At 29.5% G+C, this 23,628-nt stretch overlaps 4 protein-coding genes across 6 annotated transcripts; 3 read left to right on the forward strand and 1 right to left on the reverse strand.

Moving 5' to 3' along the window:
* The first annotated feature begins 26 nt into the window (after window positions 1-26).
* On the forward strand, window positions 27-9,581 carry LOC139425685 (gastrula zinc finger protein XlCGF57.1-like). Its single transcript, XM_071181182.1, has one exon. It carries the CDS (start codon window positions 187-189, stop codon window positions 1,291-1,293), a length of 1,107 nt encoding a protein of 368 aa, XP_071037283.1. The 5' UTR covers window positions 27-186; the 3' UTR covers window positions 1,294-9,581.
* Window positions 8,224-9,116, reverse strand: LOC139425623 (uncharacterized). Its single transcript, XM_071181016.1, has 2 exons — window positions 8,741-9,116; window positions 8,224-8,627 (listed from the first exon to the last, which is right to left on the reverse strand). Exons 1-2 carry the CDS (start codon window positions 9,114-9,116, stop codon window positions 8,224-8,226), a joined length of 780 nt encoding a protein of 259 aa, XP_071037117.1.
* Window positions 9,370-13,821, forward strand: LOC107451296 (zinc finger protein 845). Of its 3 annotated transcripts, none has more exons than XM_071181178.1 (3): window positions 9,370-9,578; window positions 11,022-11,067; window positions 11,178-13,821. In XM_071181178.1, exon 3 carries the CDS (start codon window positions 11,714-11,716, stop codon window positions 13,655-13,657), a length of 1,944 nt encoding a protein of 647 aa, XP_071037279.1. In that variant the 5' UTR covers window positions 9,370-9,578; window positions 11,022-11,067; window positions 11,178-11,713; the 3' UTR covers window positions 13,658-13,821. The 3 variants fall into 3 exon arrangements, with proteins under 3 accessions (XP_071037279.1, XP_071037280.1, XP_071037281.1); XM_071181179.1 differs by having other exon boundaries at window positions 11,709-13,821; XM_071181180.1 differs by lacking the exon at window positions 11,022-11,067.
* An 8,496-nt stretch (window positions 13,822-22,317) lies between these two features.
* LOC139424791 (zinc finger protein 271-like) lies at window positions 22,318-23,382 on the forward strand. Its single transcript, XM_071181017.1, has one exon. It carries the CDS (start codon window positions 22,318-22,320, stop codon window positions 23,380-23,382), a length of 1,065 nt encoding a protein of 354 aa, XP_071037118.1.
* The last annotated feature ends 246 nt before the right edge of the window (window positions 23,383-23,628 follow it).

Genomic DNA, 23,628 nt, shown 5'->3' on the forward strand with positions numbered 1-23,628 from the left:
TTTAGAAAAAAATAAAGTAAACTACATCAGCAAGAAGTTGAAAGCAAAAAGAAACTGTATTTTAATGATTGGAAGAGCTTGCAATAGCTCTTATATTTAATTACCATACTGGTGTAGCTTTTGAAACAATTTTCTGCATTTTTTTATTATTTATGTAAAAGAAAGAACTGAAGCCTCGTATTAACCATGTGTAGTGAACGAGTTCAAATTTCTTCAGATTCAGATTTTCAAAATTCTTCTGCAACCCATGATATTTTGAATTCTGATGAAAATCGCTGTGTCATATGCAATAAGACCTATGCCAACAAAAGTATTTTGATTACACACACTCTTATTCATACGGGTGAAAAAAAGTTTTCTTGTAGCATATGTAACAAAAGATTTTCTAAAAAAAGCAATCTAATAAATCACATGAATGTTCATACTGGTGAAAAACCTTTTTCTTGTCACATATGCAACAGGAGTTTTGCATTCAAGAGTAACTTAGTGTCTCATAGTTTTCTTCATACTGGTGAAAAACCACATTCTTGTCATATATGTGATAAAAGATTTTCACTAAAAAGTGTTTTAAAGAAACACATTTATGTTCATACAGGAGAAAAACCTTATACATGTAATATTTGCAATAGGGGTTTTTCCCAGAGAAGTAGTTTAAAAACTCATGGTTTTGTTCATACTGGAGAAAGGCCTTTTTCTTGTAAAATTTGTAATAAGAGTTTTTCAACACAAAGTGATTTAACTAAACATAATTTTGTCCATACTGGTGAAAAACCACATTCTTGTACAGTATGTGGAAAGAGTTTTTCTCAAAAATCTAAATTAGTGACTCATTCCTTTATCCATACTGGTGAAAAACGTTATTCTTGTGATATTTGTAATAAAATGTTTATAGCAAAAAATCAGTTAAATAATCACAACTTTATCCATACTGGGGAAAAACCTTTTACTTGTAGCATATGTAATAAAAGCTTCTCAATTAAGAGTGTATTAAATAATCACATACGCATTCATACTCGTGAAAATTCTGAGAAGAATTCCGTTCCAGTACCTACTCCACAATGCTCACCGAGTGTTAAGGATGTGCAGGAAGTGTCAGAAGAGAGACTGACAGGGAATATCACTGGAAAGGCTGAGGAAATTTCCATTCTGGAACCTGCACCACAATGCTCAGCAAATCTTGAGGGTGGGAAAATCTCGAAAAAGGCTAAAAAGATTTCCACATCAGTAACAGCATCAAGTTTCGAAGGGAAACTGGTAGGGAATATCACTGAATCAGTCAAAACCGAAAGGTAAAACCTCCACGGAGGCCACTTCTATGTATATATTTTTTCTAAGTGTAACAAATAAAAAAATTTCTTATAAAGTTTCTTTGACCTACCAGTAACATTCATATAAGAAGTGATGTGACTTCAGCTTTTTCCATTCATAAGTATCAATATAGTTATAGTCATTGTCTCTGTTATAATTTTTCTGCAGACAATTCAATTGAATGTATATTTTTTCAAAATTATATTTTCAAATTATTGTGTTTTAAAAGTAAAGAGCAAATCATTCCCAAAGACATGAATTATAGATCAAATTTGTAATTCCATTGAAGGTGTTATAAGAATAGGTAACAATTTTCCATGCTTGGAACCTTTTTCTGTTATTTTTGTATACGCTGAATTTAGAATTTTCTGAAGATTTGACAATTACTCTTCATTTTCTTATACACTACAGAACCCATTATCCGGAAATCAGAAAACCAAAAAACCGGAACGAAATTCGATGAATATTCCCGTTATNTCATAAGATTTTAGGATTTTTCTTTCTTTTTTGAAAGATGTTTACCATACCATCATTTTAGAAATAATCATTACTGTATTACTTCATCGTTTTTTCTTCTTTTTAAGATTATTTCCAAATACTTTTTTTTTTAGTTGGGTTTAACAATAAAAAAACGGCTTTTTGTAGCGATTCAGAAAACCGGAAAAATCAGTTATCCGGAATAGCGATGGTCCCGATCATTCCGGATAATCGGTTCTCCTCTGTATATTTTTTTAAAAATCTTTAGTAATTAAACTTATTATAATAATTATTTCAATGATTCTCATTGTATTGATATTAAGAAACTGTGACTAGAACAAAATGATGTGTCTTAGACAAATTGTTGCAAACCATACTACATTTTACAATTATTAAGGTGTCAACATTATAAATTTCTTAGATAATTTATCAATATGATAATGTTCATATTTTATACTTGCATATTTCATATAAAACAAAAATTAAAACTTTTTACTTTATCTGTAGCAATTGTATGCAGAGTTTACAAAAAGAATAAAAATATTACAAAGATCAATAGAAAACAAATAATAAATTGTAGTTAATCAATTGAAAAAACGGTAGTGACTTTTATTTATCATTTATTGTGGAGGAGGGGAATTATATATATTTCTTATCTAAAAATTTGAAACTGAGTTTTTTTTTCTTCATAATTTTAATGCATAAAAAATATATAGCAATATGGTATCAATTTTGCTTTTATTATAAACCTGAAATGAATTGCATAAAATAAGGTATAATTTTTTTTCCCTTATAAGAAATACAAATTTAATTGTTAAGAATACAAATACAAAAACTTGTGCACAAAGACTTGTCAAAAACTTTGATGTAGTGACTGGATTTTCATCTACTTTAATAGGTGTACTGTACCAACAGAACTATAGGTACTGACAGAAACATTTTTCTTTTTAAAATACTTGTAAGCAATGGGCAATATAACCAAAATATTTTAAACCTTTCATTTAATCTTTTTTTGAATAACAGTAATTTAGTCTATAAATCAATTAAGTTTTAAATCTTTAATTATTAAAAAAAAAAAAAAAATTTTTTTTGTGTTGATGCATATATTTTTATTATCCTCTTTATTTTTCTTCCTTGTGTTGAATTTTAAACACTAGAAAAAAATTTTTGTTCTTGCCTTTACCAAAAACTTAGAACCAGCATTTATATATTTTTTTTTTAATATTAGATAAAAAGATAACTGTGAACATTAAATAATAACTTTATTACAAGTCATATGAGGAAAATATATAAAAATGAAATAATTTTATGTATACATACAGGCATCTAAATCATCATTATGTGGAAATATTTATCATGGTTTAGCCCGGTTCCCTTAGTTATTGTGGTTGGATGGAAGTATGAACTCTGAGATGCATGTGGACATTCAGATCCCTTTCAATATTATTCTTTCAATATTTCAGGGAAAGCCGATTTCTCTTCTAGCCAGATTATGGGACCATTCACACGTCGAGACCTGGGCATCCTCGGTTAGACTGAATGAATGTTCAAAAACTGGGCTAATTTTCTTAGAACCCTGATCTGTATCCCATAGAAACTTTTATTTTATAATCAGTGGTTGAACAACCAAGCCATTTTATGGTTTACAACTATCAATGTTCTACTCCATATCTTTGTAAATTTGAACTCAATCCAGGAAACGAGTACCCCAAACTTAATTGGGACGAGCTACCATTTGTAGTAGACTTTTGGTTGAAGTAAGCTGCATTTATGTTACATTGAGAGGAAAATTACTAAAATCTTCCAAGGTTAGCCTGATAACAAGGAGATTCTAATCCATGATCCGTCTTCTACCTCTAAGGATATTTTGCATCAGCGATGTTATCAATACAACCCATAATTGGGATTCAAACCTTGGTCACCTCATTGGAAGGCTAGTGCCCTATCCTCTGAACCATCATGGCTTCGCAGAACATCTTGGGTTGAATTAGAAACCAGATTATGTAGCCAGTCAAATCAACCAAACTCACTGGTAGCTCATACTCCAGCTGTGATGATGCGGAGAAGTATTCTTTTTTACTAAAAATGTGGGAAGTCTCCCCAGACGTGTGTAACCTGTCACTGAGGCAAAAGGGGGGCTGACATCATATTATGCCTCAGAACTCTCCAATTCTGTACCACTCAGTGTCTGAATACTTTTGGCTCGATAGTTTAATTACAGCATAGCCAAGGGTAGAGGAGTCTATTACAAATCAAAATAATTCTTTGGTTACTTCTCCCGAATTGAATTGTGCATAAACCACTGCATGTACTTTTAATGTACAATATTATAAAATAATGATAATAATTGAAAGACCCACATATGATATTCCAAATTCAGTTATGAAAATTATAATTAGTAGCTGAATTTCTGAATAGTTTATTCAAGAGACTGGCAAAAACATTGAGCTTATTTATCCTATTGAAATATTATCATAGGTTCATCATACCTTTAGAATGAATAAAATAATTTAAAACGTAACTGCTCCCATTTAGAAAACTTCCCTACTTCATGATTAATATAGACGTAATATAATTTTATGAATTTTATTATATAAGAAGGTGTGTAGAAAATGTTAGTTGAGTTGTTTTATGCCTAAGTCAAGTTTTTATTTTATTTTATATTATTATTTTTCTAGGTGTAGGGTATTTTAGTTTAGCATTAGATTTATGATCTTTTGCAGCCACTTTCTCTTGTGTCTGGCTATTAACAATGCATCTTGCTTTATTTAAATTTTTCATAAATTTTTGAGTAAATAAATTGTAAAGTTGCTTTATTTTAAAAGAATATTAATCCACACCAGCATCTTGAATTTTTGTTGCTCTATCTATAATCTTCTCATTGGGAACTGGGCAGGTGAAGTGAGAAGTGATCTAGAAAAAATTATGCAAGTAGTTCTAATGATTGTTAGGAAAAAGCAAGAAGCATTGCCTCTAATAAATATTTATTTTTTGAAGACTAATTAAAAGCAATCTGATATGAATTGCGCTTTGCAGCTCTGTTGTTGGGATTGCAAGCAGCAGGTAGAACTCTCTAGTTTGGTCCAAAAAGTTATGTCAATTAGGGAAAGTAGGTTTTTGTGCTTAATTTTTTACTTAATTACCAACACTAATTAATATAGTAACTAAGTTAGATGAAAAAGAAATAATATGAGTAACATCAATAAAATTTTATCTAATGTTACTCAAAATAGGTTTTTTTTTTTTTTTTAATTTTTTTTTCTTTTTTTGCACCACCATACATAAGCACTATAAAATGTTATATCCTTTAAATAGCAAATAAATCGAGAAACTCAGTCTTTCATGTAAGTAATTTTTCAACATTTGAATGTAAAGAAATGAACTCATCTATTCCATTGTTATATTTTAGATTAAATGTTTATATTATGTGATTTGTATTTTCAGTTAATACTCAAATGAAATAAGTAATATGTTTTAATATAATTTTGTTATTTAAAATAAATTATAATTTATACTTGATTGATTATATTTTACCTTAGGTTCATTTCATTACTCATCTATTGAGAATATACATTAGCATTTTAGTGTATAACACCTTTTTGTAAAATGTTACTCTGAAGTTCTAAAACTTTTCACTGCATTGCCTCCCTTGTAATCTACATTAAAGTTTTCTGATCCCCTTTATTAATGTAAATACTATTTAAATTTATTTAAAAATAAGACATAGAGAGGTAGTGATGTGGTATATAAGACCTGTAGAAATATCTTACTATTTACCATTTATGTTTTCAAAGGAAAGAAAACTAAGTTTATTTTCTTTATTGAATTCTAATCTTTTAAATACTTTCCAGAGTTTATTAATTATTATTATTATTTTTTTTTTTTTACTTTTGAAGTTCTACTTTAGCATCAGTGATCATTGTGTTTTCTTCAAAAGAACAAACTGAATTTTGACTGAAAAAGTCTTATGCCTTGTCTATTTAAGAAAAACTCTTTAGTTAGCTATGCTCAATAAAAAGCATAGTACAATTTATTGCATGCAGTTTGCAAAACAAATAATGTTGTTGCATCCAATTTTACTGTAATTAATTCAAAAGAACAAACACCTCACAGAAAAAAGCATCATATTTATATTTGTTTAATTTTATTTATAATTGTATGCTTTTTTTCTGAAATATAGTTTTTTAACTTATGAAGTGAGTTTGGGGGTAATCAATCAAAATCATTTCAATAATCATCAATAATCAGTTTGGGGGTAATCAATCATTTGGGGGGCTCTCTAATCAAAACCACAAGTCCCTAACGAAATAATTGGGTGTATGATTAAGCTCTTCTGTTGGATCTGTATTATTATAATGTTTGGAGTTAAAATATTGTGTCATCTAGTCAAATTTATTTTTTAACTTTTAAATAATAATATTATAATCAAATTGAAATTTAAAAGTTTCATGAAAAAATATGATTTATAACACTGAAACTAATCCAAAAGTGTGACTCTTCATTGGAAACAGGATGCACCTAGAATTTTATGGGAATTTGAAAATATCGACAGAATTGTCAGGAAAATCCACAATTATTCTGATAATTATTAAATTGGCCAATGGGCAGTATTGTATCAAAGATCACACAAAAGTTCATGGTCGATGTATTTCTATCTATGGCTATTCTAACACATTAAAATACATTGAGAGCTTTGTTAGATAACTTTAAGAAACTGTTTTTGTAGTAGGGCAGAGTTGCTCACCTTGGGACACTTTTTTACTATCTTTTTTCAATTTTTTTTTTTATTTTGATCAATTATTAACAAATTTTACCTGGTACTCTTGTAACATTTGAAAGCATTTTTACCTAGGTTTCGGTTTTGTATCTGTCATAGAAAAAATTTTAATTTTTTTTTTTAGTTATCTTGTTATTTGTCCCAAGGTGTACCTCTTAGTGTGGCGCCTTGGGACAGTTAAACTGATGTGAAAAGTTAGGTATAAATTTTCTAAAAATAGTATAACTAATAAGTTTACATTATCTAATTTTGCTAGTAGAGCTTTATTTTGTTAGTCTCAAGTACTTCTATGCAAATCCAATTAACAAATTTTGTAGTCAATTGTTCAGAATCAAATACCAAACCTAAAGATTGTTCATTGCTTCGCTCAGGTTCTTTAAGTTTTAACAAAATGTCATTTGAATCTACCTATGATTTGTCTTCTTTTTCGGGATAAATAAATGTTGTAGTTTGAGTCACTCTTCTCAAAAATAATAGCTCATATTTATCAATAACACCATCAACTCTTTCAATGCAACCTACAAAAGTAACAATACTAAAAGAAAACAAATTTTTTTTTAAAATTCTAAATAGATAAAACTTCTTTGAAAAAAACGCGCTAAAAAGCAGCAGAAATTTCAAAAAAGTAGCAATAAAGGAAACGAAGGAAATAAAAATATGACCACCGAAGCCGACGTCTTCAGGGGGTGCCGGCCCCGGTAGCCATAAAACAAAACCATTTCTAATTGAGGGAGAAGCAAATGCCTAAATTAACTCCCTCAGTACCCCGATGGTTTTGTATAGAAGTCCAGGAAAAAACATGAAGTACAAATAACCAATTTAGAAAAGAAACTCAAGCAAAATCATCAGAAAGTAAAAACTCACTTAACCAGGTCAAACATCGATTTCACAAGCAAGCCGAATGAAAAGGAAACACTGAAAACTAAAGAAAACAACTCCTTCTATGCGCAGATAGAAAATAAAATAAAAGAAGTCAAGAGAAAGAAATACGCAACAAATTAATAAAATGCTTAACTGGGGCTGCTCAGTTAAGACTTGAATCGCGCCCTGTTAAAAGAAAAAAATATATAAAAACCTAGAATTCTTCAATCATTTTCTTAATTAAAAAATTAACATTACAAAAATTAAAAGGAAAATCATTATTGCTCAAATTATTCACATCTTCCCGAAAACTTTCAACATTATTGCAAATATTTTTGATCCTAACCAATTGTGAAAAAACTAAATTTTTAAAAATTTTATTACACAAATTAGTATTAAAGTTGCAATTAGAAATGGTTTTGTTTAACCACTTTTTTCTTATCATTAAATATTTCCTTGTCACTTTCACTGCTCATTTCATCTAAGCTACAAGCATCATCACTGTTATCATTATATAGATCACTAATTACTGGTTTTCTTCTAGATGTATTTCCCACTAATTTTGAGAGCATAAAATCCTCATCTTTACTACTGCTAAACCGGAGCTTTTCAATCACTTTTTTACCTCTTCTATTCATTCATTATTTTTGTTTTCCCTGAGAGTCCTTTTTATTCTTAATAGCCTTATTCTTCAAGTGCCTTTTTTTTCTTCAGGAATGTCTGTATAAATCGCAGATCTTCCTCCCTTTTCGACCTTGGTTATTTTCTTTTTGAGTTTCTGCCTTTGGAAATAGTCTCACTCATTCAGGTATTATTGTCAGAAGCGAATCGCTTACTAGGGACTCATTCATATTTTGCATAAATAAACTTGTTGATGGAATTGGCGTATCACTCACAATAGCTGATAAAAATGTAAGAATGTCATCAAATACATCTCGATTAAAGGGATAGATTCCATTTACTTGAAAACCAGAAACAATATTCTTTGGTATTAAGGAAATAGTATATGCTATGCCTACAGATTCAGCAATATCATAGATTTTTATAGGCCTTCCAGCATGTGCAAGCATCCATTTATTACAACCAATATTATAATGTTTTTTAACAGAACTGAATGCGGTACGATCCAAAGCCTGCAGTTTATGACTTGTGTGAGGTGGCAAAGTGAGCACAATAATTCTATTTTCTTTACAGAAATCAATGACTGCAATAGTTATAAATGTATTATGATTGTCAATTATTAGGATGATATTGTTATTTTTTGTTGTTTTACAAAGTGTTTGAAATAAAGCAAAAATGTTTGAAATGTTGACAAACCACGTGGATTTGCAGCCCCAATGGTACCAAGGGGTGCCCCATTTAGCATATGATGTTTAAAAAACTTTCTAAGGAAAATCAAAAATGGTGGCACTGAATTACCAATGGCATTTAAAGCAGAAATAATTGTTATAAGTTTACCAAGCATTCCTGGTGTCATTTGCAACTCCTGCTTTACTCTTTTTCCAGCTATAACTTTTGGTGGTACATGAACAGTTGTGAGCCCTGACTCGCCAAGATTAAAAATTTTACTACCTGAAAAGTTCTTACGTTGGAGAGTTAATTCTAAATTTTCGTGAAACTTGCTCACATTGTCCGTTCTGAAGCTGGTGGCTCGAGAAGTACCAGTTGGTCCTGGTTTTCGAAGTGAAAACATAACACCGGGCCTTCTTTTGAATCCAATGTACGAGTCTTTCCCAGATTTTTTTTCGTTTTCCCAGTTTGGAGGAATGTTCTTCTGGTTCTACCTATGGTAAAGTATTACCATAGGTAGAGAGTTCTGTCTAGCGCCATCTACAGCTCGTATAATGAAGTTTCATCAGGGGACTTGACGTCAGTCGCAAGACTTTCATTATTTGAAGTATTGGATTAAGTTAATTAGCATTACAGAAATAAACAGCTTAGAGCGATTTCCACAAGTTTGTTATTGTATTTGTTTTACCAAAGATCTAATAGCTATTAAATCTTAAATTAAATTAGATTTGTTGACCGTAATAAAAAAAATTACCCGATTCTACAGAGTATAACAATATTACTCACATTCAAGCTTGAATTGTTTCCCCTAAGACCTTCGGATTTTTGGAAAGTGAAGAATTTTTTAGTCAGTAGTTACATAATGGTATGGAAATAATTTCGTAATACGTTATTTCACTATAAAAATAAATAAAAACCCGTTTAGCGAATGTAGTTGGTGTGAAAAATCTGGATACTGAATTATAGATAATTTCTTTCAGTTTCAAGTGTTTGAAAGGGTATATAAATATTTTCGTGTCGGTCGTGTAACAACTCCAAGCGCTAAAAAATAAAAAATTTTCCAAAATTTGAAAACAAGAAGTATGCATCGGTTTATTTCTGAGCTAAAAAAGTTAATTTTTATGATACTATTTGAGTTTGTAGATGTTGAACAAATATCTAATAACATGATAATGATGTTTTTTGTTAATTTTTTTTAAAATAATAAAGTTTTTATGTATAATACTTTTCGATTAGCATGGTGCAAGCGATGAGTCGCCAATAAATATAGGAGAAATTTCCGTATCTTGATTTGTGACAGAATAATTGCCAAGTCTTGGCAATTTCTGGGCAGTGACCTGCAAGAAAGTGAAAAAGAATCACAGAAAGGGACCATCTCGAGAGGTTAAAATCGTAGCCACCCCCGGGCAAACATCTACATGTTTTCTTTTAAAATTTTTTGCAAGTTTAAAGTCCATTTGTAACCTTGGCGAATGTTGTTGGCTCACCAGATGACAATACTATAAACCTCTACAATCCCCAAAATATAGACCTCTGTGCAAACTTTTATTTCATTTATTTTCTTAAAAATCATTGAATTAAAAGGGGAGTTGGGGGGGGGAGTTCACAAAATATAAAAAGTTAAAAAAATTAATTTGTAAATTGATTAAAATTTAATTAAAATATTTGAATTTCATTGCACCTGACTAGCTGATAAGTATTGTTAGTATTAAATTACAAGAATATTCTTACTAAGGTTCTAGCCAGTATGGTGTCAATTGTCACCAAATGTTCTTCAAAAATTGCTAAAATCATACTCATAGGTGACAAATTTGTCACTTAGTAATATATTTGGATTTTATAAAATCGCAATGAAAAAGTTTTTTCTGCGAATTCCATGCTTTCAAAACGTTTCAGTAAAAGAGTAAAAATTTAACTGACACTTTACTGGTCGTTGAGTTGCATACTTAAATATATCAATGATATTAATATAAATATGTAAATCTAATGTAATTACACTTACATGTTATTATAATTATTTTGTAAAATTTAATTATTTTTAAATAAGTGCAAATTATTAACATTAAGGTAATTAAAGGATGAATTTTTCCAACTGTCTTAGGCAAAAATTGACTTTTTGGAGAAAATCATCCACATATTGTTGCATCATAATTATAAAATTAAACATCACTTACATACCTCTTCATATTGATAATTTCTTAGTTAAAAGATAAGTTGCTCAGTTGTAAGATATTTTTGTGTTTATAAGTTAATTTTAATGTAAAGCATTGTTTAGTTTACTTTATTAAATATTTGTATTCTCTTTTAGATAAAAGCAAGCAGAAGTGTTATCATGATATAAAAACGAATAAAAGGTATGCTAGAAGCGACTATTAACCCTTATAGCATACCAATCTTTTAGCTTTGTAATCAATCTTTTATGTTTGAAATTGAGGTATCCTTATGTTGTTTAATTCTTTTATAGCTTCTGAAGCTGTGCAATAAAAGATAGTGAGAATACCACAATTCAGTTTGAAATGTTATCTTTCCTTCAGAACGTGTCTTGATATTGAAATAAAATTAGAACTTAATCAACTCTTTAACTTAATATTTTATTATCAGCTAATAAAAGAAAGATATCATGGTTCAGTTTGATAATAATTTGTGAACTCCTATAACTCTTTATTTTTTTTACTTCATGTTTTATATAAGATGTCGATTAAATTTACTCAAAACAGTTGTTTTGAAAGATTAACTAACTGAAAAAAAAACCTTGTGCAAATTTTATTGTTTTTTCTTTTAATACTTTTCTAATTAATAGTCATTTAAATATGAATTACATTAATACTATGCATGCATTTTAGTAAAGCATTATTCGAATGAAAAAATGCTTTAAATTCAAAGGAATCTTTTCTTTTTTTTTTAATAAAAATTGTGTGCTCATGTGAAATTATTTCTGTACATACTTAATTTCCTGGTTTTTAAATCCTTTATAGTTTTATTTATTAAAATTTAGGTATTATGTTTACTGAAAGTTCTAATAGCTGCTCGAATGAACCTTCTGTGACAAATCACAGCTCTGATGATGTTAAAGAAAAACCTTATTCTTGTCATATATGTTGTAAAAGTTTTGCTCAAAATAGTCATTTTGTTTCACACATTCGTGTTCATACCGGAGAAAAACCTTATATTTGTAATGTATGTCAAAAAAGTTTTTCTCAAAAAAATAATTTAACTACTCACAGTCTTCTTCATACAGGTAATAAATCTTATTCTTGCAATATATGTGTTAAGAGTTTTTTTCGTAAATCTCAATTAACTTCTCATAGTGTGGTTCACACTGGTCATAAACCTTATTCTTGTGATAAATGTGATAAAAGTTTTTCTCAAAGGTGTCATTTAACTACTCATAGCTTTGTTCATATTGAAGAAAAACCTTATTCTTGCCATATTTGTTATAAGACTTTTTCTCAAACTTGTCATTTAATTTCTCATATTCGCATTCATACTGGTGAAAAGCCTTATTTGTGTACTGTATGTAATAAGAGTTTTTCTCAAAAAAGTCAGTTAAATACTCACAGTCTTCTTCATACTGGTAAAAAAACTTACACTTGTAGCATATGTAATAAGAGTTTTGCTCGAAAATCTCAGTTAATTTCTCACAGTTTTGTTCATGGTGGGGAAAAATCTTTTTCTTGCAATGTGTGCGATAAGAGTTTTTCTCAAAAAAGTCAGCTAACTACTCATAGTTTTGCCCATATTGATGAAAAACCTTATTCTTGTCATACATGTTGCAAGAGTTTTTCTCAAAAATGTCATTTAGATTCTCATATTCGTGTTCATACGGGAGAAAAACCATATTCTTGTTCTATGTGTAATAAGAGTTTTTCTCAAAAAAGTCAATTAACTAGTCATAGTCTTCTTCACATTGGAAAAAAACCTTATTCTTGTAGCATATGTAACAAGAGTTATTATCGTAAATCTCAATTAATTTCTCATAGTTATGTTCATAGTGGTGAAAAACCTTTTTCTTGTAATATATGTAGTAAGAGTTTTTCTCAAAAAAGTCATTTAACTTCTCATAGCTTTAGTCATATGGAGGTAAAACTTTATTCTTGTAGTGTATGTGATAAAAAGTTTTCTCAAATAGGTCAATTAAATGTCCACAATCGTATTCACACTGATGCAAAACCCTATTCTTGTAATATATGTAATAAAAGCTTTTCTCAAAAAAGTAATTTAACTACTCACAGTTTTCTGCATACAGGGAGAAAACCTTTTTCTTGTACCATATGCAATAAGAGTTTTGCTCGTAAATTTCAATTAACTTCTCACAGTCTGGTTCATGTTGAAGAAAAACCTTATTCTTGCAAAATATGTAATAAGAGTTTTAATCAAGAAACTCATTTAACTAGGCACAGCCTCATTCACACTGGTGAAAATCTTCATTCTTGTAGCATATGTAATAAGAGTTTCTTAACAAAAAGTGCTGTATTAAAACACAGCATTGTACATACTGGTGAGAAACCTTATTCTTGTAGCTTATGTAATAAAAGTTATGCTCATAAGAGTCAGTTAACGACTCACAGTGTTGTTCATACTGGTGAGAAACCTTATTCTTGTCACATATGCAACAAGCGTTTTTCATCAAGTTCTGTTTTATATGTACATAAGCGTATTCATGTTAATGTGAAACCTTTTTCTTGTAATATATGTGATAAAAGTTTTTCAACAAACAGTGAATTAACTAAACATAGCATTGTCCATACAAACGAAAAACCTTATTCTTGTAGCATCTGTAATAAAAGCTTTTCAAGGCAATATTGTTTAACTAAACACAATCTTGTACATACTGTCCAAACTGCGAAAGAACTTCATTTTTGTAATATATGCAATAGAAAATTTTCTCGGAAAAATCACTTAACTCAGCATAATAAATTTGTTCATGCTGATAATAAAATTTAGTTTATATAATAGGCTTTTTTTCATGCAAACAATTGTTTAGCCAAAAACCGCATCATCTGTACTGCTGACAATAAAAACCTTATTCTTCAGTTAGTGGGTTTCCTAACTACACTTATTCTTAAACCACTGTGTAATTTTGAGAATAAATATTATTAGTGTTCTAATTTCTTATTTGTTTTTCTTTGTACTTGTAAAGTAATCAAAATGATAGATTACTCATAACTGTGGAGTTATGAGTAATCTATCATTTAATCAATCATAACTTACATATATTTTGTTTTTTAGACAAAAGGGGTATTGTTTTGGAGAGCATTTTTTTTTAAATGCTGAATTGAATAAGACAATATTCTAGTCTAAGGGACTAATAGTTCAGACGTTATTAAGGTTTTGTATACACATCTGACATAGTTATTTAGACTAATAATGCATGGTTTCATGTGTATTTTTTAAAGGTAAATCAATTAGATAAACACGAGTCATTTGTTCAACATGAGTTTAGAAGATTGTTATGCATAATAATTTCTATTTTTGATTTGTGTACTTATTTATGCAAACTTATTTACTGTGAGAGATTGCTGACCATTAATTTTATCAGGATATTTTGCACATTTTGATAGGTTATAGGAAACTTTATTTTGAAATTATTTGCTTTAACGGTATTTGAATTGAATATGTCATTACTCAGTTCGTGTCAAATTAACTTCGGTTTTTTTTTTCATTTGTGACCATTGGCCTAACATTGCTTTTTTTTCTTTTCTATGAATATGTCTGAAGTATTATTTCATATTTATATAATTCAGGCTGAATCTAATGAGATAAAGTGCGAGCCGATAGGATAGTTTAGAAGTTATAAGGTTTTTTGTGTATAAATATACTAAATTATAATTTAATCTACTTTTAATGCAGTTAAAATAGCTCAAAAATAATCAAAATCCAAACATTCAACAATTATAAAAATATGTTCTACAATTTTTAATTTTCCTTTTACCAAAGAGTTATGCCCATATAGCTGTCCACTATCCATTCGTGTTCAATCTCTTTCGAATTAGCGTCAAAAAATATAAAGAAAGTATGTCGAACATAATATGTTATATATCTATATAACAATGTTAGATGTGTAACTAAGTAAAGATCATAAATAGTACTTTTATATACAACTAAGCAATTACTCTTATCGACGTGTGTTTTATAGGTGGAAACCATACTTATTTGCATATAAAATACAGCGCCTGATTTATCAAGTGGACCCAGGTCTAGCGCTCCCACATTTCTAAGGGTCCCCTTAATGTTACAAATAATTTATTTTTGTGTTTTTCCTTAAGAATTTTTAAAGTTGTGAGTTAAAAAAAATTTAAATAACGATAAGCTCTAATTTACTAATATATATTAAAATACTTGTGTTATAAATTAAGAATTTAATAAAAATTATAATTTAAAAATTTCAGAATTAAATAACCTGTAAATTTAATTTAAGGTAAGGACCAGGGCGTCCACATTTCTAGATCAGGCCCTGCGAGTATATGTTGTAGCTATGTCAGTCGAATACATGCTTATAAGTACAAAAGTGATCTCTTTGTTCATATAGTCTTAATAATTCTTAACTAATAGTTCTATCTACTAAGGTTTTGGTTTCATTCGATTCAACATAAAAAATATCGGAAACGATGCTCAGTGTAGATGAAAATATTTACTTTTCTCCTCTTTAAGAAGAATCTACCCTCGCCATCTTTAAATTTAAGTTAAATTTTTATTTTGTTAATTAAAATAATAATTGATAACTTGATAATTTTAGAACTTCTATGAAATTTTCCTCAAAACTTAAACGTAATTTAAAACTACATGTTTCTTAATTTTTATATTTGTTAAATTTTAATTTTATTACAGTTTAAATTTAGGAAAATGGATTTAGATGATGCTTAAAAATTCCTTTAACGTTAATGACGTAAAAACAAAGATACTTATCAAAAATCGAAAAACAGGCAACTATATACTATTTAACTACCTATTAAAAACTGTAGAATTGTATGAATTGCAGAATTGTATTGGCATAATTTTGTCAGAAAAAGTTAATAGAGAATCTAAAATACTGCACGCTTTTATGTCTCCAATTGTGATTAGGTGGCGGTCTTGTATTTTACATGCGTCAAAAGATACTTAAAATAGAGTAAATATCCATGATCAGTTTCGTTGTAAAAATTAAATAAAGAGGATTTCCAGCATATTTAGAATTTTTTCTTCCAGTCTCTTTTTAACCCTTTCGGCAGTTAAGTTTGGTCAGGAGAGCCTCTTAAATCATAAAAAAAATTATCTCCTAAATCACGGGTTGCAGATGACTACCCTTGATTTACTTATTCCACAAGGCATGAGGGGAAAAAATTGAGACCATTCACAATATTCATTAACTTCTCTGGAGCCTGCTTGATTGTGATACCCACTGTTAATTATATTTGTTGGAGGAGTACTCAACATTAAGAATGAACTGAAGGAATTAAATACAACTATGTTCAATAAAAATTTTAAAAAAATCATGCTCATGTGCGCTGTAAGTATGAGTTGTAAATTATCTGTGCTACAACATTTTAGAAAATGTAATGATTTTATTGAGTGCAACATTATTGTTATTAGTTAAATGTCTTAATTCTGTCTTGTCGTGTAAAAGCATTTAGAAAACCTTTGACGTGTAATTTTTTTTATAATAAATCCAAATTTATTCACGTCTGTAAAAAATCATTTTTCGTGTCTATAAAGTATATGTTGTTAAATAAAAATTCATTTAAATTCGTTCAACCGGATTAAAAATATCAGAATTCTTGAAACCACGTGCAAAAGCCAAGCAATAACTGTTGAAATAACAATAAAAAATAAATAAATCTCTTAGATTTGCGATGAAATCTGCTCAAATAAAGCGCACATTTAAATGCGCGATTCGAGTGTCTTATTAATAGATATTAAATATATCGGGATTTACATAATCTCGTGGAAATGAGTAGCATTGAGTGATGAAAAATAACAGAAAAATACTTAGAGAAATGATACGATACTTAGAAAAACGAGTACAGGTCAAAACTTAGTTACGAGGTAAACTTATGTAAACATACTTAGAGAAACAAGAAAGAAATAGTACTTAAAAAGAGAGCTCATACTATTTTGTCAGTACTAGTACTGACAAAATAGTATGATAATATTGACACAAAGAAGGCACGTCAAAAGTGATTACTGTTTGCAGAATTCGAAACTCGCTTGTCTGATGTATGTACTAAAAGGATAGGGATTTCGGTAGCCTACGAAAACCAAAACTCGATCAAAAAGTCACTTGGATTAACTATAAACTGAACATAGATAAAGAGTTTTAAAACTGATTGCTAAAATTTGAAATTCAAGCATCATAATTTTGTCGAATTATTATTGGAATTTTTTAAACTTTGGAAACTCGTAGCGATATCCTCTGTAAAAAGCGATCGAGAACCTTGGATTTGATGCGTTAAAAACTCAAATGTGCACTTCATAAAGATTCATTCGATGGCTCAGAGGATAGTGAGTTCGCCTTCCAATGAGGTAAACCGGGTTCAAATCCCAGTGAAAGCTGGTCGATATGAATTCCGCATCCGGCTTGCACCAACCACAGTGCTGACGTGAAATATCCTCAGTGGTGGACGGATTATGGGTTAGAGTCCCCTTGTCGTCTGGCTAACCGTGTGAAGTTCTCGTCTTCTTCTTCTCCATGTAACACAAATGCGGGTTAGTTCCATCAAGAAGTCCCCCACGAAGGCAAATTTCTCCCAATTTCCAGGATCTAGGAATTCCCTTGTCTTCTGGATTGGGTTCAAAATTACAAGGCTACGTAGTTGAACATTAGTTATCGTAAACCCGGGTCGGCATTTAAACGACTGTTATAAAATGAAATAGCTTATTTTATTACGGTCAAGTGCTGCTCGAGCAGTATTTCAAAAGTGGATCGCGCGCCCCCGCATCAAGGGGGTGTTATTTACGCCACTGAAAGATTCTTCTCCCCTTCCAAGACAACATTTGTGATAATTGGGACTAAGTTTTCTTTCTAAGAAAACTATTATTTTTTAAAAGAAAATTGCGTATAGAATTATCAAATCTTATGTACCATTTTTAGAAATACTTTAGATGTAATATTAGAGAAACATGATTTTAAGATTTTAATTTGTTTTATATTAAAAATTTTCAATTACGGTGGACAATTTTTTTCAATAAAAACTCCGTTCACAAAAAATTAACAAAGCGAATCGAACCAAATCTGGCCAAAATATTATTCGCTATAACACCACTATGTGGGTAAACAAACGTGGGCAGTACCTTTTCCCCAAATAAGGATACTGGTTACTTGTTCAGCACAGCAACTGACTGAACAGTCAAAGAAAAACATGTCTAATATGGTGTATGATCGCCTCTAACACCTACACAACTCTCGCACCGGTGTTTCATATTTTTACAAGAGTCCTTATCCTTGCCGGTATTAACGGCACCTTGAGCTCGTTGACGGTAGTTAGATCTAACGATTAGCACAACTCGAGCTGTGCTGATCGTCGAGCTGCAACTGGACGTCCCATACGTGTTCGTTGGTATTAAGGTCAGGGTATATCACAGGCCACTCCCATCGTTGAATATCCTTCGATTGGAGGTATTCACCCACCCCTGTGTAGATGGGTGTTATCGTCCATGAAGATGAAATTCGGTCGATATGCTACGTGGAAAATTTTTACATAAGATATGAGAATCTCGTTCCTGTACGATTGACTAGTCAGAGTGCCATAATGACTGCCCAGACTACCTCGACCATTGTGGTCATAGTATCGACAATGTTAGAGGGCCTGTATTGATTCTCCTCAGACGAGAAAACATCTGTAGTCACTGTCCAGACTAAATCGCGACTTATGTCTGAAGAGAACCCGCTCCGTATCACCCTCTGTATTCCCGCACCATGCTAGGCGGTCATTCTTTCAGGTTCATAATCAAAGAGATGCAGATTACAGAGCATCTGGCATATAGGCCACCTGCATTAAGTTTGTGGGAGACTGTTATCTATGAAATCGATGTTTCTGTTGCATCATACGTGTTGCGAGACAGTTGTATCGCTTTTGGCCGTTGGTCTCAAATAACGGTATTGAGTCAGTGTTGTTGTTTTTCTGTGGTCTTGACCAGGTCGGTGGACCTTTGTTCCTATCTCCGTGAACTGTTTCCACAGAGTGGACACCACATTTCTCATAACACCGAGCTCCCTGGAACAGGTAGCCAGTGATTCTTCCAACTATTCGCCATCTTGTGCCATTGTCTAAGCAATGACCACTGGCCATATTAACGATGGGTAAACAAAGAAATTGAAAAAACAAGGATTGGGCTTAAACTATTATGTTTCAAAACGTCCTTACGTTACAAGCTTCGGCGAATAAATGAGGTACCTCTACACAAGAGCTATCCACCACTGCCTTACGATGTCATAGGCCATTGTGTGGCAGAGTTGCCCGTAAAGAGCTTAGCTATAATCTGATACCTTATTTTCGTATTGGCGTTACTTTACATTTCCATGTTTATTTATTTTAAATTTTGTATTTGAATATATACTTTTAATTTAAATTTTTTTTAAATTAAACACTTCGATACCTTTTTAATTTAGTACCTATAACGCAGTTTAACTTTACATAAACAACTGGCATAAACTACTTAGTACGTCTACATACATTAACTACATAACACATACGACAACTTTGCATGAGTGTCTTTTTTTAAATTCAATTAAATGAAAAAATATTTATTCTAGTTTTCTTTTTGTGATAAAATAATTTAAAAGTAAAGTTTTACTAAAATTCTTTGATTTAAAATTTTTTTCAATTTTGGTGAAAATTTGTCCTAATTATTTGAAGAAAAATATCAATTTCTAAATTTGTAATGACTAGGAATTTTAACTATTTAGTTAATTGTATCTATTTTTTAGGTTAAAAATGGAGTTATTAATATTGAAATATATGCGGTGCTTTATATTTTAAGTTATTTTAGTTTTACGACCAAATTATGTTTATGTACATTTCTATCAAACTGAAAACAATTTTTACTTATAAACGCATATGTATTAAGTAAATCTTTATTTTTATATTGCTGATTTGTTTAGCATTTACATACGGAGAGGTTAAGATGTAAACTCTAAAATAGTTCAGAATTTATTCTTTATTTTGAATAAGAACAAAATTTTATTGAACTGAAAATGAAGTCTTTTTATTTCTCTCGAATATAATACTTCGGGGAAAAATATAATTTCAAGTATTACGAGGAATTAAATCGGTAAAAAAAAAAGAAAAATGTAACAGTAACTTCTGCTTGGTCCTTATACAGGATTAATATTTAGTTTTAAAAAAGCGAAAAACTAACTTCATCAGAAATTTTTTTATAAGAACCACTTTTCAATTTTTCTACGCTTAAATAATGTTGCTTTCTCTAGATAGTTATTTTACCCTATATAACAGTATAAAAATAAAGAGTATTAAAACTGAATTGTGTCAAAATGTTTTATAACAGAAAAATATTATGTTCAAACTATATACATGATGTTACTATCTAAGAAAAAGACTGATCAATGCTTGTATATATAACATCATAATATCTGAAATTTTTTCTTATAATGACTAATAACAAAAAAATTTTCTACAACTGCACGTTTGTGTATATTTTATCATGTATGCAAATGAGTAAAGGAATAAAAACTGAAAGACTAATCTAACAGTCAATGGTAACTAGAGCTATTAAATTTAGTGGCTACTTCATAAAAAATCTATAAATATTACAAAGTTTACGATTGATATTTGTTCTTTACTCCTGACAATCTCGTTATCTATGTTAATTAAAAAATCACTTTTGATATATATAATTAAAAAGCCAGGTACTTACCCTTATAATTATGAATAAAGATGTTTAATTAATATTTTTAAATAAATAAAAGATACACTATTCTACATGTGTTGAAAATAATTTAATTAAACCCAACTTTATTTGGTTATAAAAAACCACTACCTACTAGAATTGTGGACAATGTAATATCTGTTAGTAGTGAGTTTTATAACTTAATTTTTATTTGAGAAATTTTACATTTTTACAATATGTAAAAGTTTTAGTCATTTCTTTTGTATCAAAGATATATTAAATTACTACTTTTGTTAAATAGCTCTGTATAATACTCAACAAAAAATATGCGTTAAGGTTTATTATCAAGGGTTCTATCTTGGTGAAAATTAGGACCATTTTCACGAAATACGTTTGGGAAACTTTACAAAATTTATATCTCGAAAACGCCGCTGCCTTACGTATCTCAAATTTAAATAAATTATTCTTTATAAAATTATTTCGCAGCTGATTTGCTTAATTCTAAAACAAGTTCAGGCATTTATGTAAACATTTTCTGAGAAATAAAGTATCGGAAGAAATCTTTTCAGGTCCCCCTATTTCATCAATAAACTGAAAAGATATCGCACTATTGTATACCTAACATATTGCTACCTCTCTTGTATTTTCTGGTAAATAAACTAAAAATGACTGTTTTTACGCATTAAATATTGTCACAAAAATATTTACTGTCATCACACTTTTTTTTTCTTCTTCAGAGAGACTGGTCTTAAAAAGTAAAATCTGGATCCACCCCTGATTACTTAGTTAGTGAATAACTTTAAATGCAATCCACTCATTCATAACATATAAATACTGCTAGAATGTTAAAAAATGTGATTACAAAATTAAGTTAATCATCTATGAATGTTGCTCAGTATTAGGTACCAAACTTTATTCCCTTAATTTTAGTACATGGATCTGAGAGTTAGCTAGATTTAGATAAAAATTCATCTCTAGAAATAGAAATTTTAAAGAGGCATAAGATGAAAATATTTTAGCTTTAACCTGATATTTGAACTCTCCACAATTTTTCTAATCAGTTGTAATAACTCTTCTGACATTAAAAAAAAAAATTAAGTTACTAAATCAAAGCACTAACTTTTATTTTCTCAAATTTTAATGAATATGTAGTGTGGTGTATGAGTGTAATGATTTTAATGCTAAGAATGATTATGTCTATTGTAATTTTTAGTTTTTATGTATTTAGATTTTATGTTTTCTGTGCATTAATTATTTTTTCAATTTTTAGGTTTAATCAAAATCATTGGATGTATATCATAGAAGTTAAAATTAAAGAAGATATGCATAAATTTATTGCACTGTCATAATTTTTAAGCCGCATAATTAAAATCCAATTTAAAAAAATTCAATATCAATATCCCTATTGTATTGAAAATGAGAAATTTAACTGATAATCCATTTTGCGTGTTGATATGTTATATTGTCTAAAAGTAAACTTTCAAAGTGGTTTTGAAGTTCCAGTACTGTTAGTAAATTGAAGAAATCTGTTAGCTGTTTTTAATAATGACGCTTTTTTTGTCCCATTTTTTAAAATTTATTTCTTAACGTTGCTGTTATTTTACTCATTCTTGAATGTCATATGATAAATATTTAATCAATTATCTGTAATTTGTCCAATTTTTATTCCTTTCATCAGTTTAATTGTAAAAAATACATATAAATGTTCACAACAAAAATATTATTCTCAAAATACTTCTGTGTTTTTGTAAAGGTTTAGAAATAGACATATTTTTTTCAACATGTCTAGCAAAATTTTTTTAGGTCAACCTCTTTTAAATTGCCCCAGCTCTGATGATACTAATGAAAAACCTTATTTCTGTGCTGAAAAAAGTGCTTTATCTCCACAAAATATTGTTCCTATTGCTGAAACGCCTTTATCTTGTATCATATGTAATAAGATTTTTATAAGTACTAAAGCTTTGAAAAGACACAGTATGTTTCATACGGAAGAAAAACCTTACTATTGTAATATATGTAACAAGAGTTTTTCTATAAAAAGATATTTAATTAGACATAGCATTGTTCATTCTGATGAAAAACCATTTTCTTGCTGTACGTGTAACAAGAGCTTTTCAAGAAAACATGGTTTAATTAAGCACATGTTAGTTCATACTAGAGAAAAGCCATATTCTTGTAGTATATGTAACAAAAGTTTTTCTCAAATAACTACTTTAAAATCACACAAACTAGTTCATACTGGTGAAAAACCCTATTCTTGTACTATATGCAATAAAGATTTTTCCACTAAAAGTAGTTTAATTGACCACGACCTTGTTCATAGTGGGGAGAAAAAGCATTTTTGTCGCATATGTAATAAGAGATTTAAAAATAAAAATAATTTGACTAAGCATAATTTAATTCATACAGGTGAAAAACCTTACTCTTGTAGTTTATGTAATAAAAGTTTTTTAAGAAAGGGGGATTTAACTAAACATATCCACGTCCATACAGGTGAGAAACCTTTTTCTTGTAATATATGCAATAGGAGTTTTTCAACGAGTAGTAATTTAAATGAGCACATTCTTGTTCATACTGGTGAAAAGCGTTATTCTTGTAGTATATGTGCTAAGAGTTTTTTAAGAAAGGGTGATTTAAGTAAACACAGCCTAGTCCATACAGGTGAAAAACCTTTTTCATGTAACATATGCAATAAAAGTTTTTCAACAAGTAGTAATTTAAATGAGCACATCCTTTTTCATACTGGTGAAAAACGTTATTCTTGTAGTATATGTGATAAGAGATTTTTAAGAAAGGGTGATTTAAGAAGACACAGCATGGTCCATACAAGTGAAAAACCTTTTTAATGCAACATAAGCAATTAGAGTTTTGTTTTGAGCAGTAATTTAAATGAACACACCCTTTCTCATACTGGAAGAAAATCATATTCTTGTAGTATATGTAATAAGAGTTTTTTAAGAAAGGGTTATTTAGCAAAACACAGTTTTATCTATCCAGGAAAAAAAAAACTTTTTTTCACCCTATAACTATGTATTTATGCAGTAACTCTTTTTCAACATGCAGTTATTTAATTTACAATCCTCGCTTATACA

The sequence above is a fragment of the Parasteatoda tepidariorum genome, chromosome 5 (assembly GCF_043381705.1).
Source record: "Parasteatoda tepidariorum isolate YZ-2023 chromosome 5, CAS_Ptep_4.0, whole genome shotgun sequence".
Lineage (NCBI taxonomy): Eukaryota > Metazoa > Arthropoda > Arachnida > Araneae > Theridiidae > Parasteatoda > Parasteatoda tepidariorum.